This window comes from Quercus lobata, chromosome 7, assembly GCF_001633185.2.
Source record: "Quercus lobata isolate SW786 chromosome 7, ValleyOak3.0 Primary Assembly, whole genome shotgun sequence".
Taxonomy (NCBI): domain Eukaryota; kingdom Viridiplantae; phylum Streptophyta; class Magnoliopsida; order Fagales; family Fagaceae; genus Quercus; species Quercus lobata.
The window spans coordinates 6,903,964-6,921,572 of record NC_044910.1 but is presented as its reverse complement, the minus strand read 5'-3'; the positions used below and the strand labels follow the sequence as shown (position 1 = coordinate 6,921,572).

General features: G+C 33.2%; 1 protein-coding gene across 1 annotated transcript; it reads right to left on the bottom strand.

Annotated features, from left to right (window-relative positions):
* Positions 1-3,940: 3,940 nt before the first annotated feature.
* Positions 3,941-5,708, bottom strand: LOC115951301 (UPF0481 protein At3g47200-like). The gene has a single exon (XM_031068494.1). It carries the CDS (start codon positions 5,641-5,643, stop codon positions 4,105-4,107), a length of 1,539 nt encoding a protein of 512 aa, XP_030924354.1. The 5' UTR covers positions 5,644-5,708; the 3' UTR covers positions 3,941-4,104.
* Between the last annotated feature and the right edge of the window lie 11,901 nt (positions 5,709-17,609).

The following is a 17,609-nucleotide window of genomic DNA, read 5'->3' as shown; positions in this document are numbered from 1 at the left end:
AACTTGTATATGTTTAGATATGTAAAATGACATTTATTTTAGGCAAAAATGTAAAACACAGATCTAAATATGACCAAAATTAATTTCAGCATTCTAACTCCATTTTTCAATTTTATTTAATTTAATCTTCTAAATTTCAACTTGATTGAAATCGGTACTCCCATTAGTTTCTGTTAGAATTGTGCCATCAGTTACCTAAAAACTATATCGTTTTAGGTTTTACAATTAAAATAAATCCAAAAAGCAAATAAAAATTTTTCTTTTTCAGAAAAAATAAATTAAAAAGATATTGATATATTTTACCAAAAACATCCTGCAAATTTTCCTTAGCAATCGAAAAAACTTTCCACGCAACTAAACAAACTATAGAAAAATCAAATCACAACACGAAAAAATTTAGAAACAAAAATTTACATCGCCAGTGAAAGAAACACCATCTAACAACAAGAACACTACCAAAATCAGCCAAAGAAACCCAGATCTAGAACAATTTTATATATAAATATATATATATATATATATATATTTAATAAAAATTGCTTTCCACACCGAATCCGACGACGCCGAACCCTGAAATGCCTGGATCAAACTCACTTGGCTGCAAATCTTAAAGGAGTAGGGTACAGGAACACACAAATCTCCGGTATGTTTTGTAGATCCGAACCCATTCTTATCAACCCATTTGTCAAGTTCAATAGCTACGCCTCCCACTCTCTCAGCGTAAACCGTTTAGCTCATGCTTTCGGTGTAGAGAAAAAAAAATTTTCAAGTGCTTTGGACTTTTGCGAATGGATTTTGGTTTGAATGTGCAGAAATTGTGTGTACAGATTAATTATTATGAGTTTGATGCTTTTGTGGAGCATATTTTTGAGTTTTTTTTCGTCTTTATATGTCTTTTTCTTTTTTTAAACTACGGTGCGAAAATGATTCTTAAAAAAAATAGTTAGTAAAATGTTTTTTTTTTTTTTTTTCATTTTATAGTTTTCTGGAATTTTTTTATAATTAAAGAAAATTTAGAAAATCAAAACGACATTGTTTTGGGGGTTACAAATGGAAAAGAGTCAAAAAAAAAAACCAAGCAGCTGAAAAGAGTGGCAACAAACACTTCTTACTGTCTGGATCACAAATCAAATTGCATCAATTTGTGCCAATTTTTTAATATTTATTTTAGTGTAAAAATATACTTTTTTTTAATTTATTTATTTTACGTACTCCTTTTTCAAAATATTATAAATCATATTATTTATTTCAAAACACCCATTTCAATATTAAAATATTAATTTTTTTAATTGTTTCTTTATTTTTACACAAAACAATCATCATCTATTCTCTTCCTTTATCTTTAAAATATGTAAAGAAAGAATAAAAAACTAAAGATAAGATAAATTTACATGATTATTGTAGCAACCATATAGTAACCATGTATTTTTATGCAATTTTACATTGATTGATGTGGGTAAATTTTAAACTTGGTTGACTAAAATGTGATATTTTTTCTATTATTCAAACAATGACAAGGGTGCTCTTACATCATGTTAGTCTTCAAATAAATTAGAAAGCACACAAGTTTGAATATAGAGAATTAGTCTTTCCAAAAAAATAAATTTAGGCGACCTACTAATCACTTCTTTGAAACCTTGAAAAAGTGGAAGATTTATACATTCATTGAATATGATCTTCATAGTAGTAATAAATTGGAAATAATAATAGTTATAAGATTTATGCATTGAGTATGATCTTCATAATAGTAATTGTGAGGACAAGAAGACCGAGTACGTATATTGGATTATAGGCCATGCCCGAGGACAAACAAAAGCTTAAGGATGGTCAAAGGGATTGTATAAGCCTAAGTCAATGGGCCGAGGAGAAAGGAAGAGAATGACGGATCAGCTATGGCTCCTAAGGAGCTGAGCCACCTCGGGAGAGCTTTAGGGAGGTAACCATTTTGGAAAGATAAGCCTCAGGGAAGGTAGCAGAGTCAGCCAACAACAAAAGAAGAAATATCTGAGAAGAAGGCTATCATCACCACATTAAATGCACTACACCAAATGACCTAGCCGTATTTATAAAGAAATGACACATGAACAGTGCCATCCCAGCTTACAACTACTCACAAAACTTCCAAGAGGTTCTAATGGGACAAGCATTTAAGGGATTTCCTAAAAACTCAACAGGTGGAAGGCTAGGATGTAGAAGTGAAGGACTATATAAGGAAATTGCCACAATAAAAAATGGGGCATGTAATTGGAGTAGGAAGAAAAAAAGAAGAACACATTGTATTTAGGTAAGCTTGATTAAATACAAGAACATATCATACTCGAACTTGACCGAGAAGCATTATTTCTATCAATTCGTATTCTCAATCTTATTGGCATGAATCCTATTAATATTTGTGGCTATATTTAATTTGCTAGGATGTTTTCTTGTAAGACCCATTCTCTAACAAATATATTGTTTTGGACTTATTGGGCTACCATCCACTGTTTTTGGTGGGTTGAAGTTTAGATTACAGGACCTACAGTAATAAATTAGAAATAATAAGACTTAAGAAATTACACTTTGAGAGTATAATGATAGTTTTAAAGTTTTTCAAAAAATATATAAATTTATTTAATTTAAAATAAATTAAACAATAAATGCCACTTTACATATCTACAACATATAGAATTTACGTTAATACAAGAAAAATATAAAAATAGTAAAAACTACAGGGGAAATGCATTCAAAAAAGGACATAATTATATACTTAGATCTAAGATCAATGTTGTATGGAAGAAATTGAGTAGAAAATATTGATAAAAAAACATAATTTAACTTTAGGGAGTGATGAAAATACTTTCTTGAAAGTGATAATTTGCCTCTACTTAAAAGAGTTTGGTGTCGGGTTATAAGAAATTCACCTCTATGCAACAAAATCACCAACTGCTTACGACAATTAATTCTAAAGTTTCTTTTCCCAAGAATTTGTTATAAAAGTTGGTGTTGGGCCAACTCTTGAGTTAAATGATGGCGTAGAAAATGACATTAAACCCCTTGGGCTAGCTTGGAATGTCAACAAGGATAAGCAATTATTTACTTGTTTCATGTTATTTGTTACTCCTATCATCATAGTCCACATAAAATTTATTTATTTTTTCTATTATTTGAACTTTTAATTCAAAGTCAAAGGTATTGTAACTGAATTGGCACCTCCCTATGCACAAAGTACTTGAGGGTCTAAGGGAAAAAGGGTTCGAACTGCAGTGTTAGAAGCATGTTGTAATTAATTTTCAAACAAAAAAAAAAAATAGTTGAAATAATTCAAAACATTTCTTTTAAGTAATAAGTTTTATTTATTCATCTCCTTTATTTACTTCTCTAAAAAAGAAAAGGTTAAAAAAAAAAAAAGAAGTCATTGATTGGGCCACAAAAATGAAGACAATCCTCTCTCATTACTCAAACTGTCTCCACTTTTGTGCACCGACGAGAATTTGGCATTAAGTTGACGCAATTGACATTGAGTGATTACAGTTACATAGAATGTGCACAGGACACAATTGAAATTATATTTTGATTTCAGCTGTTATGTATATAATTCAGAGTATGCAACAATAATCAGTGAATCAACAATGGCCAATGAAACTGCCTTTGCACTGTACCAATATTGTTGCAAAATAGAGAAGACCGAGAAAATTGTGTCTACGGTGACCTTGCTCCGCAAGATTAATAGGTTGACATATTTGAATTTGGATCAACTATATATATTCTTCTTTAAACTTTTTTTTTGTTAGGGGGATTCTTTAAACTTGATTACATATAAAACTAAACACACACCACGCACAAACTCTGAGACAGTCTACACACATTACATCAAATTAGAAAGTACAATCACCCTGACTTATTTTGAACTTGCAAGAAAACTTCAACACCGAGGTAAACAAAAAAATTAATAAGATGACAGTGCCTTGGGATATGACCCATGCGAAATCATGACCCGTAGAATTCCTAAGGCGGTAAGGCCTTTTATATTTGGAAACAATAGTCATAAAAACCATGAAATTAATTCTCAGCTAGCTAGACACACTTGGAAAGAAAACAGCAAATAAATTTTTACCTTGTCCATATTTAGTTTCGTGTGAAATTCTTGCAGAAGTTATCGCAGGGTCCTGGGGGAGAGTTGACAGCATAATTAGTCTGAATGATTGCTAGTATAAGTGCCAAAAATGCGCCAACAAAAGCTAAGAAAGTCCAGGGGCTGCTAAAATGGTCGTGAAAGAATTGAGCAATCCAGGTCCTACACTGCTTCCTGTAGAGATCCTGAATTTGTGATTTGACATCACTGTATATTTTGATGTTAGGCACCAAGTCGGTACCTATCTCATTGAAGACTTGAGCCACTTCATCATCACTGCCAAGGCAGTTGTAGAGTATTCCTGCTTTCCTTAGCATCTTAACATCGCCGGATTCGTCGATCAGTGAATCAAGAAAAGATATGTAAGAGGTGATCCCGAAATCATTTTTGAAATCTAGACACATCTCATAGGCAATCAAGTTCAAGAACTTCGGCTTCGTTGAGTCATCCACACTTATTGGAGGAAGCCAAAGGTATCCCAAACAACCGAATTTAGTTAAAGATATGTCACTCAAGCAACTTTCTTTCTTTTTACTACGTTCCACATGAATACCTGCTGCTCGAAGCTCCTGAACATTGCGATAGGACTGCCAAGTTTGGACATTCTCATTTGGTTTCTTTCGGTTGTTTCTTCGTTGAGGCTTACCCAAGAGACAAGTCCTCAGAAGATCGAGAAGATGGATTGGGTCTCCATTTCCATTTCCAATCACTACTGTTGAACAGTAATCGCTTTCTTCTTTCCCAATTTCTGCTTGTTGCCAGCAGGGACACCATAATAACAAGCGTAGGATATTTGATGACTGGCAGTGGCAGTGCGACCAAGTCCAAGATAACGAACTTAGCCATTTGCAGCTGAAAACTGGTAATTGATCCTCTGGTAGTGGTACCGTCACGTGCCTATTAATATAAACGATAACTGATTTCTTCAAATCGGCTTCATTCTTACTCCAACCCATCAACCATTTGAGCAGACGATAGGGAAGCTGGTTCTCAAGCAAAAACAAATCCTGTTGTGTAAAGGCTATACTGTCTGGTTTTATATTCAAATCATCGAACCTGTCGTCCACCAACAACAACCAAATGAGGTCCTCATCATCGTAGCTTTTGATCACTTCCTCCTCGAAGCACTCCTTCAGCTCCTTGATCTTCTCTTTAATTTTCTTGAACAAATCGTTTATCTTCTCTTCGCTACCTTCAACGAATTCATATGCCAGCACAAGCTTGTACTTCTCTCCTAGCTTGTACTTCTCATTACCATGATGGATAGGACCAAGTGATACTGCTCTTGGCTCATAGTGAATATTGAAATCCTTGTTATCTCGCAGCAAGAATATAACCTTTTGTATCTTTGGTGCTGGGGATAGTGTCACATTTTTTCTTGCCTCCATTACTGTTTTAATCTTTGCCTCCAGGGTAGTGGTTTCGCTTGAAATGCTGTTTGTCTCAGAGTCCTCGGTGACGCTGCTGCTTGTTTTACTGGCTTCTCTACTGAAAAGTGCCTCCATGGAAACAACATGCTCCTGTCCAGCCATAGCAATTTGCACCAAAGAAAGTGAATTGAATTTTTTTAAGTTTACTGTCCTACACTCCTACCTCGTATTTAGTTTACTCTGGAAACTTTAGCGTGAGAAATTTGGGGCTATTGTGGGAGAAATTATGAGCTTCACGGTGAGGGTTGCTGAAGTGGTTATCTTTAACGTGCCAAACAATAAAATATTGTTATTTATACAAATGTCACATCATGTGGTAATTTTTATTTTTTAATCCTTGTATTGATTAGGAAATTCATACATACATTTACATAGATAACATTATCTTATTAATCAGAAAAGACCACATCAGCAATCCTCTCATTACAAATAATAATTTCTCCTATTGCTGGTCTTATTTGAATGTAGAAACATTCCTAAATTAACTGGTTTTTATGAAGAATAAATAATTAAATATACCAGGATTGGAATATAAAATACAATTTATGTCTAAAAAATACAAATAAAGGAAATGCGACTTGCTTATCACTTTTATTAACATACACGGTACACTTTTCTGAATAGGAAATTATTTTTTTATATGAACAGTACAATCTTTTCTTAAAAAAAAAAAAAAGTACAATCTACAGTCTACGCCTTACATTGTTCAATTCTTCCTTCCAAATAAACTATTAATAATATTACTAGCTTTATATATTTATTCATTGTACATGAGAGATTGATATTTAACGTGAACAAAAAATCAAGGCTCTGTTTGGTATACTATTTTAAATATATATTTTCAGTTTTTAAATAACATTACATATATTTTCACTTACTTTTTTACCTACACATATTTCTAAAAAAACTAAAAACTGATATTTTTTAGTTTTAGGTTTATGCTATCTACTAATATTCCAAGTCCGGGATCATCTTTTCTATGAAAAGTATATATATATATATATATATATATAAGGTTACCATGAAAATGAAAATTTTGGTTCCTTCCTATTTTATTTACCTACATAGTTTGGTGCGGTATATTATAGCTATAAAATGTTTTTTAAGGGTTGTGGTTATTTTATTTTCTATTTTGTATAATTCTATAGTAACAACTAGGACTATAAATTAACAAGTTAAGTTGAGCCGAGCCAAATATTAAAAGTTCAATCCTTTTTATTTAATTTTTATTTCGAACATGAGCTAAACTCGAGCTTATCACATAAAGAATACATGTTCAAGATTGTTCATCAGCTTCTTTTTTTCATATATATAAAAATTATGACTAAGATATTTTACATTTTCATATATTATAAATTTTCACTAAGAATATAATAATTATATTATCAATGAACTATGAATAATAATTTTTTCAAGTATATATAAATATATTTTTAGATAATTATACATATTAAACTATAATATTTTTTATAGTCAAATCGAGCACTATGTTCATGATTACATTATTATGTTTAAGCTTTAGCCATTTAATAATTGAGCTGAAAATTGGGTTTAAACTTAGCTTTTTTCACAAATCGAGCTTGAACTGTTTATAAATAATTTGGTTTATTTATAGCCCTAGTTACAACAATAGAAAGAGAGAGAGAACTCGAACGCCAACTCTCCTAATAGAGGAAAGTAGATTATGTCACTAAGTTATAAAGCTTGCTGCGGTTAATTTTAATCTTTTATATATATATATATATATATATATATATATATATATATACGGGCTTTAAAAAGTTTTATTATGCCTAGGGCAATTGAAATGTTTGGTTTACAAAAATATAGGAGCCCCTACCCCCACCACCCCCCCCCCCCAAAAAAAAAAGGTAGTTCAATGGCCCTTTTAATGAAAGAAGTGAGTATTGGTTCATAATTATAGATACGTTATTTTTTATTTCACTTCTTGTTGTAAATTTTGTTCTTCATCTGCAAAAATTTTGGATCATTTGTGATTAATTATAAGGATTTCATTGGTAGTGAAGTATGAATGACGTGAATGTCAAATGTTAAGGTATATATTTAGAATTATATTTAGATTATTTCAAGATTTTAAATAGGAATTGGTTGAACCGGCTAGGAGATTTCGATCAGATTAATTATGCAATGTATCGTGCTTCAAACAATAAGAAGTGAAAATGTGATACATGTGAAATAGTCTTTACCTACATAACAAGTTTCGTATAAACTTTTGCCATAAAACTGTTTATGTTTGTATCTTTTTCATCAAGCATAAGAAAAACTATTTATGCTTCTTATTCACGGTTAACTTTTTCAGGAAAAAAAAGTAGAACAATATTATGCCATTCGTGCTTCAGACAATACAAGTTAAATGTGATACACGAAAGATTGATTGTGACGGATTGAAACTCTAGCTTGAAGAATTTAGAATCTTAATTTGAGCTTATTGATATACCACTAGAATTAATTAAGGGTACACATTTTGTGAAGTTTTAATTTGTTTTATAACTCAAGTTGAACGAAGCTGTGCTTGAGCACGAACCAGTTAATTTTATTTGAATTTTTTCCACCATTTACTAAGGCAAGCCTGGTGTTCGATAAACAAACAATGGGTCGGAGTCAGAAATTTCATTAGGAGACGAAGATAAATATATCAAAATTTAAATATAAAAAATAAACTATAATTTTTTTTTTTTTAGAATGAAATAACCTATAAATTAATAATGATATATATAATATAAATATAAAAATATTTTTAAAATGATTTAATATATATATTTTTTTTAATTCAATAATTTCATATAACAAAAGACAGTAAGTCTACACACTGATAAAAACAAAGCCAACTTTTCTGGCTACAACCTGCAAACCAAAGAACAACAAAATTCCAATTAGCACTCCTATTACAGACTAACTAAAGCAACTGCTTAATCTCTAGAAAGCATTAGTAAACATAATTGGCCATAAGAGCCATTAGCATATCAAAGAAGTACATCTCATCTAGAGCTTAGAACATTGTGAAGCATACTTCCATGCCATAACAACATTCTCCATTTTGGCTCTAATATCCCATTTAATTATCTGAATAATTTGTTCATCTGTCAAAATAACTCCTGACATCTGCTATTCCTTTGCAACTATATATGATATATTGTGGCCCACCATACTAGTTTGCAAAAGTTAGCTCTAAAACCTTTGCCCTTTAAATTGGTCACTCCCCATTGGACTATTTCATCCCAAATGATAGGAACATCAGTTACTATGGGCAAAATGGGTAAATACCCTTAATTTGAAAACAATGTAGCAAAATATCATTCTTTCAAAACTATATATTTTGCAAAATGCCCTTGTTTTGGAATTGAATTTTAACAAAATTGAGTTCCGTGTAAAACTCGATATCCTCTAAATCGAGTTCTATGTTTATTTTTAAGTAGAACTTAATATTAGTATGTCAAATATCACTTAAATTTTCAAAAAAAATTAAGTGGAATAAGATGTATAGAACTCAACATTACTAATGTAGAGTTTTACCTGTAACTTGATTTTGTTAAAATCAGATTCCAAAAATAAGGACCTTTTGCTAAATAGTTTGAAAAGAGTGGTATTTTGCTATATAGTTTTAAAATTAAGGGTGTTTACCCATTTTCCCCCACTAACTATCCTTGGGAGAAACCCCACTGCATAAATCTATTTTTCAAAGTAAGCCACCCCCATAATAAAAGCATGTTTTTGCATTGGTTAAGGAAACCAAAAAAGCATATTTTTCCACCATACCACTTCCATCTCTTTATGCATGCCTTAACTGATGTTGGGAAATTTAGACCCTAGTTGATAGAATTAACAAGTTTTAAACCCAAGTTGTTAATTAGATTTATTATGAATAAATCTTGTTAAACAAACAAACATCAATATCATGCACAACGGAAAATTAAATAAGACAAGATATGATGACCCAGGAAAACCAATAAAACAAACTAGTTTCACAGTAAAAAACCTAGGGGGAAACCTTCCCAAAAAGCAATCCACTATAGTAAAGAGAAGTTTCAGATCTAGTACAAAACTTTTGCTCCTAGACTCTACAATTCTCGTAGATGAACTTACAGCAGAAATTTTCTATTGCTTCAGAACCTCTGAACTCTTCAATATATGAACACCACCTTTTTGCACAAATCCCAGTACGTGACTAACCAATAATGCACGACTCCTAGTACGTGACTAACTCACCAACTTGAAGAGATGTTGGCTGTAAAATTCTTCACTTCATCAACAATGAAAATCAAGAAGCACTTGGTTACAAAACCTTAAGGCGCAAAGACGCAATAACTTTTTTCAGAAAGAATAAGGCGCTAGTCACCTTTTTCATGTGTTCTCCTTGTATTGTCTTATGTGACGGCCTTTAAAATAAGTCTTATATATGTCTAGGGTTGTGAGAAAAAAAACCCTACACATACATGTCAGCATGGGCCGAAAATCAGATCTAAAAATTCTAATTTCATAATTCTCGATAGATAGTATCTGTCAAGTAGTTGCCAAGACCTTGATAGATAGTATCTGTCGAACAGTTGTCAAGATTCATTAAACCTCGATAAATACTATTTGTCAAGCAGCTATCAAGATCTCGGTAGATAGCTATCTGTCAAGAATCTATCCAGCTTTAATGAACAGTCCTTCTTCACTTGTTTCTTGGACAAATTTGCATGGCTTCAATACTAGACTGGAACTCTTATTATTTAAAGTATTAAACACATCCTAGATCTACCAAATTACAAGTAAAGTGCATTTTATCAAAGGATTAGCCAATTCTATATTTGATATATGTTCCTAACATAATTTACATACATCCTAACAATCTCTCCATTTGGCAATTCGTGACAAAACCATAACAAACAAATGAACATATGAGAGAAGTCATAAATCACTCAACTCATACTCACTTGTTGAATACAATAAAATCTATCCTAATACAAACTCTTGAAAAACTTTGCAAGAAGAGAGTCCATGGCAAGAAAGACTTTGGCAACCTGTATTTTTGAAATATTTTAAACAAAACTCATCACGGCATCTTAGTGTGAAACAGAAATAAAAAGATTGCATACAATAAATAAGAAGTATGTGTATAAGGAGAGAAAAGAAACAACACATGTAGAGGTATGTGAAGAAGACATACATCATCATATATATATATATATATATATATCAAAGATAATTACAATGTATGTAAACATGGTCACAAAACCGGTGTACATGAAGAAGGAGGTAGACACTCCCCCTAACAAGATGAAATACAACTCCCCCTTACAAGGGCATGTATTTCTCCCCCTAACATGTAGAATCTTAAAAAAGAAACCACATTTTCTCCACAATTTCATCTCCCCCTTTTTGTCATGATTGATCAAAGGTACAAAAAACTAGAAAGCTTCACTCGAGAAACATAAAGATGATCAAGGATGATCAAGGCGGCACAAAGAATCCATATAAATTCATGAATGTAATGAAACAAGATTCTATGGATGACAAGATAATAGAAAGATGCGAAACATGTGAAAAACAATGCATGCATGAGGATCTCGACAGATCGAGAAGCTGTCAAGCAGATATCAAGTAGAAGCCAACCTTAATGGATCAAGAATCTGTCGAGGATATATCAGCCAGAGAGAAAGTTTCTCGATAGATCGAGAATCTGTCAAAAAGCTATCGAGACAAAGTCCAGAAAGCTCAATGGATCAAGATTGCGTTAAATTCTGTCGAGACAAGAAGGAAAAAGGGCTCGATAGATAGCAATCTATTGAGAGCTATCAAGAAGCTATCGAGATGGGAAAAAACAATTTTTCAAAGAAGAGAAAAACACAGACATGAATGAAATCAAGCATGCTACCCAACCAAAAATTCAAACAACATGTTAAGCTCTCAAAAACATCTTTCAACAAGAAAAATGTAACGCATTTAGATCCAAAACACACACACTAAACAAGTCTAACCAATTTTATATTTCAAAAATAAGTTAAGACAGTTTAGTAAGCATACATTAACACATGTATTCCTTGTGATGGCCAAATCATATTGTACCTACACATGTATCAATAGTAGCAAAGAATTTTGCATGTTGTGTGTGAAAAATATTGCAAGATTGTATAAGTGTCTACATGTTATGACAATTTAAGATATGAGAAAATCACTTTAACTCACACACAATCATAATTGTTTGATGTGAACTATCACCTTCGAGGTACATCCTATAACTTCCACATCTCCTAGAATACACACTTGTAATCATATGTAAAGCATTTTGATCTTTTTGCTTTTACTTTTCTTTGCATATTTTTCTTTTAAGCAAATCATGCATGGGCATATAAGAGATAGAAAAGAAATATCCAATGATGTTAAGAATTTGACATTCCACTTTTGCTATACTGAAGCATACAAAGGTCATTTTATGATTGGCAAGCAACAATGGTGAGATGGTTATTTATGCATTTCTCTTATGATTTTCTAGTCCTTCTCGTCAAAAAGAGTGATACGAGTATTAAGTACAAGAGATCACTTAATCTTACTCATCACAAACACGAGCCACAAAACTCACTTGCTTAGTTGTGCATAGGGATGCTCATCTAAGTTACAAAAGATACAAAGTTTAGAAAACTTTGTTTCATTAACCATCCAAGATACACAAGTACCAATGTACACAAACACAAGATGTTTTTGTATTTTTCTGATTTTTCCATTTTTTTTTTAAATTTTGAAAACAAAACTAAATAAAAACTAAACAATCAAACAAAGTAGACAAACAACATGAAAGTATGAAGATAGATGCAGATGCATGAAAGCATGATTCCAAAAGCAGATAAGAAATCAAGCAAAGAGAGTCCCACTTTAGATAGAAAGAATTAAAGTAGAAGACAAATAGAAAAGACAATTAAATCTTAGGCTCCTTTCTCACCCACACAGCACAAGTCTTTGGCCGTGAAGATGAAAAGGCACATGTTCTAATATGTCTACTAAAGGACATAGAAGAATTATAATTCTCCTGAAATTGAGTTAAAAAGTTCAAGACTTTTAATAACTCTCCAAACAAAGGTGTAGGTCCTTGAGAGGAAACCTATGACCGTTTGGACACTTGCTTTTGAGGATACAACTTAAAGCAATTAGGACGAATGTGACCAAAAATACTATAATGGTGATAAACATGAGGTCTTACAAAGGAATTAGAATTAGCCAAATCAGTTTTGGATTTCATACTTTATCACTTTTCTCAGATTGGGGCACAAAGACAGTCCTTAATCTAGAAGCCGTGGAAGAGGAAAGGCCAGAGGAAACAACATATCCTAAGCCAATCTTATCAGAATTAGGCTTTTGAGCACTCAATACCTCATCAAGCTTTGCACTAGACATCCTCTCTATTTGAGTTCTAGCTTGACTAAGCTCTAACTCAAGATTCTTGACCTTCTCTTCTAATGAGGCGTTCTCCACAACAAGAGTCTCAACTAAGCTTGTAGTCTCATCTAATTTGACTAACAGATTAGTTTTTTTTTTTTAGTTTTTACCTCATCAAGCTCTTTTTAACAAAGATAAGAGGTTTTCTCAGATTTTATAAATTCAGTGCATAGCTTATCATAGGCTTCTTGAATGGTCAACTTCTTGGGTACTTCATCATCAGAAGAATCCTCACTGTCACTAGCACTCTCCACAATCACCTTGTCAGCTGTGGCAGCAAAAGTTATAAAATGACCACATTCATCCACATACTCATCAGAAGAGTCATTCTCAATATCACTCCAGGTAGCAATCAACCCTTTTATCTTTTGACTTCTTGGTCTTTTTCTTCATAATGTAGTTTGGGCACTCTATCATCATATGACCAAAACCTTTGCACTCATGGCACTAGATAAGGGGTTTCTCACTCTTACCCTTCCTAAAGGATTTAGATTTCCTAGGAGGTTTATCCTTACCCTTTTTCCTAAACTAAAGAATCTTAATGATCTCATCAGCTATGAAAGTTAAATCCTCATCCTCATCATCATCTTCATCTTCATCTTCATCTTCATCTTTGCTTTTATCTTCATCTTCAGAGTCATCAATCTCTTCCTCTATACCCTTAAAAGCCAAGTTTCTACTCTTTCCACATTTTATCATTAAACCTAATCCCATCTCATAGGTTTGAAGGTTCCCTACAAGCTCAATCAAAGGAATTTGATCAATGTCCTTCACTTTTTCAATGGCAGTGATCTTGGCATGGAATCTTTCAGGTAAGGACCTAAGGATTTTTCTAACAATTTTGGATTATGCTATAGATTCTCCAAGGTTGAAGGCAAAATTCACAATATCCTACAGTTTAGCATAAAACTCATCAAATGTCTCATCCTCGTCCATCCTTATTTCTTCAAAGCTACTAGTGAGTCTTTGAAACTTCACGGTCTTTACTGCCTTGGTACCTTCATAGGAGGTCTCAAGAATGGTCCATGCTTCCTTGGCAACTTCCGTGGATGATATTTTCTTGAATTCCTCATTGGTCACCCTACAAAACAAAGCATTCAAGGCCCTACTGTTGAAATTTTCCACATTGATTGTTACTTCATCCCAATCCACTGGCACTTCCATTGGCTTAATCCAGCCAACTTCAACAGCTTGCCATACCTGTTCACCTAGAGCCTGCAAAAAAACTCTCATACGAACTTTCCATTACGTATAATTAGTGCCATCAAATAAATGAGGAATCAAAAGAGCTTGTCCATGATCCATGACAACGGGGGTCAAGGATCACACTCAGGAAATTAATCCAATTAGAGTATACCCGCTCTGATACCACTTGTTGGGAAATTTAGACCCCAGTTAATAGAATTAATAAGTTTTAAACCCAAGTTGTTAATTTGATTTATTATGAATAAACCTTGTTAAACAAACAAACATCAATATCATGCACAACGAAAAATTAAATAAGACAAGATATGATGATCCAGGAAAACTAATAAAACAAACTAGTTTCACAATAAAAACCCTGGGGGGAAACCTTCCCGAAAAGCAATCTACTATAGTAAAGAGAAGTTTCAGATCTAGTACAAAATCTCTATCCCTAGACTTTACAATCCCCATAAATGAACTTATAGTAGAAACCTTATATTGCTTTAGAATCTCTGAACTCTTCAATATATGAACGCCACATTTTTGCACGGATCCCAGTACGTGACTAACTAATGATGCACGGCTCCTAATATGTGACTAACTTACCAACTTGAAGAAGATGTTGGCTACAAAATTATTTACTTCATCAACAATGAAGATCAAGAAGCACTTGGTTACAAAACCCTAAAGCGCAAAGACGCAATAACTTCTTTCAAAGAGAATAAGGCATCGGTCACCTTTTTCATGTGTTCTCCTTGTATTCTCTTATGTGACAACCTTTAAAATAAGCCTTATATATATCTAGAGTTGTGAGAAAAGAAACTCTACAAATACATGTTAGCATAGGCCAAAAATCAGATCTGAAAATTCTAATTTCATAATTCTCGATAGATAGTATTTGTCAAGCAGCTACAATACAAGTCCAATTGGGTATTGGGGTAAGGGTTCAACTGTAGGTTAGTATTTCGGGATAGGCCAAAGGGTTTGGTAAAATTCATTATACTTGTAACCGCTTGTGATTGATAATAGTAGATTCTCGAGAGTGATGACCTTAAATTCACCTGGTGGGGTTTTGCCTCGGTAGTTTTCCCCATTCGTAAACAAATCACCCGTGTCAAATTTATTTTTTGCTGCATTTAGTTATTTGGTGATTTGTTTGTTCTACCATGCTATTGCAATGTAATTTGACTAATTAATTTACTTGGGTAATTAATTAATTTGTAAGGGGTTAATTCATTTTAACCCAACAAGAGGTATCAGAGCAAACACACTCTAATTAGGTTTTAATCTTTTTTGTGTGATCCATTGACCCTTGTTTGTCATGGATAGAGGACAGTTTCTTATTATACCTCCTTTATTTAATGGCACTAACTATGCAAACTAGAAAGTACGCATGAGAGCTTTCTTGCAGTCTTTAGATGAGAAAGTGTGGTGAGCTGTAGAGATTGGCTGGACTAAGCCAAAGGAACCGCAGGCTGATTGGGATGATGCAAAGATCAAAGCGACAAACTTCAACAGCAGAGCATTGAACGTCATATTTTGTGCGGTACAAATGAGGAGTTCAAGAAAATATCCTTGACTAAAACTGCAAAGGAAGCATGGACCATTTTCCAAACGACCTATGAAGGAACTAATGCCGTTAAAGATTCCAAGCTACGAAGGCTTACTACAAGCTTTGAGGGGATTAAGATGGAGGAGGATGAGACATTCGATGAGTTCTATGCCAAACTCAAGGACATAGTCAACTCAGACTTTAATCTTGGAAAACTATTCCCGAACCCAAGTTTGTTAGAAAGGTGCTTAGATCTTTCCCTGAGAGATTTCGTGTCAAGATAATAGCAATTGAAGAATCGAAGGACATTGACTTCATTTCCTTTGACAAAGCTGATTGGCAACTTGCTAACCTATGAATTGGGTTTAACTAGACTTAGAAAAGGAACCAAAGGTAAGAGTATGGCACTGAAGGCCAAAAGTAATGAGATTGATGAGTCTTCAGATGATGAAGATTCCAAGATAAAGTCCTACATCACTAGGCAGTTCAAGATGTTCATGAAGAATGCTAATGTGAAACGTTTTGACAAGGACTATAAGTAATCCAGTTCTTCTCAATTCAAAAGTTAAGACAAAGGGAAGAAGGATGTTAAGGATGGCAGTCAATATACTATTCCCTCCGGACTAAAGTGCTTTAGATGTCAAGGTTTTGGATACATGAAACAAGAATTTCCAACATATCTTAAGTTGATTGGGAAAATCAAGGCCCTTGTTGCTTCCTTGAATGATACCAAGCTCGAGATTGAGTAAGATGAGAGTTATGACAAGGGAATCTTGAGTGCTTTCACTGCCACAGTGGATCCTACTGAAGGGATTGTAGAAGTAGTGGATGAAGAAGAGGACTTGGTGGAATCCAAATTTGAGAAAATGGACAATCAAGATAACATTCATGCAGCCTATGCTAAGTTGTACAAGGTTTCCGAGAAGTATGAGAAATTATATAGGCTAGCCATCAAGAAGTTGAGTAATGTGGAACTAGATCGAGAAGAGCTCTTTACCAAGGTTGATGAAGCTAATTAAACCATTGGAGCACTGCAATTTGAGAACGATTTCTTGGTTGAAAGGACCAAAAAGCTTAAAGTGGAGCTATTTCAAGTCAGAGCTCAATTGGAGAGAACTTCCAGTGCAAAGCTTGATAAGTTACTAAGTTTTCAAAAAGCTGCTTCTAAAAAATCCAATTTGGGGTATGATTTTTCTTCTCCTAATATTGCCTCCTCTAGTACAACTGTGCTTGTCTCACCTGCTAATAATGTTAATTCTAAGAACAATAAATCTAAAACTAAAATAGCTAGTGAGAACTTAGATAAGGGCAAATCCATTCTAGGAGCACCCCTTAATGTCAAAAAGAAAGAAACTAGAAACCCTAAGAAGGATAATAATAAAAAGTCTCAACAAAAGAAGCCGCATTTCTGTCATCACTGTAGAGCTACTCATCCAAATTACTATAAGTGGTTAGCCACTCAACAAAGCAACAGTGTGTTACCATCTGGTGGTCAAAGTTAGATCTCACCATCTTTGGGTCCTCTTGGAGATCTTCTTAAGGCCTTCATGCTCCTTTCGAACTTGAACGGTTTCAATTCTTCCCTCTCTCCTCAGGATTAAAGGTTCACACAAAGGAAAAGTTCTTCCAAGGTGTGGAAGGAAAAATGCTCAAAGTTATTTGGTCACTTTTCTCTCTCTCCCTTTATGTTTATGCATTACTTGTTTGTTTTGTTGTCTAGCTTTTGAGTCAGTCTAGTTTTATACTTTGTGTGTTTCTTCATGTTTTTGTTTGGTTGCTTTTTAGTTTTTGTTTTATTTGTTTTTCACAGACAAACAAACAAACAAAAAAAAAAATTGAAAAGTCAGAAAAATACAAAAACAGTGTGTGTTTGTGTATATTGGTACTTGTGTACCTT

Excerpts from the sequence above, each read along its gene's own strand:
- LOC115951301 (XM_031068494.1), bottom strand. The coding sequence starts at position 5,643 with ATGGCTGGACAGGAGCATGTTGTTTCCATGGAGGCACTTTTCAGTAGA.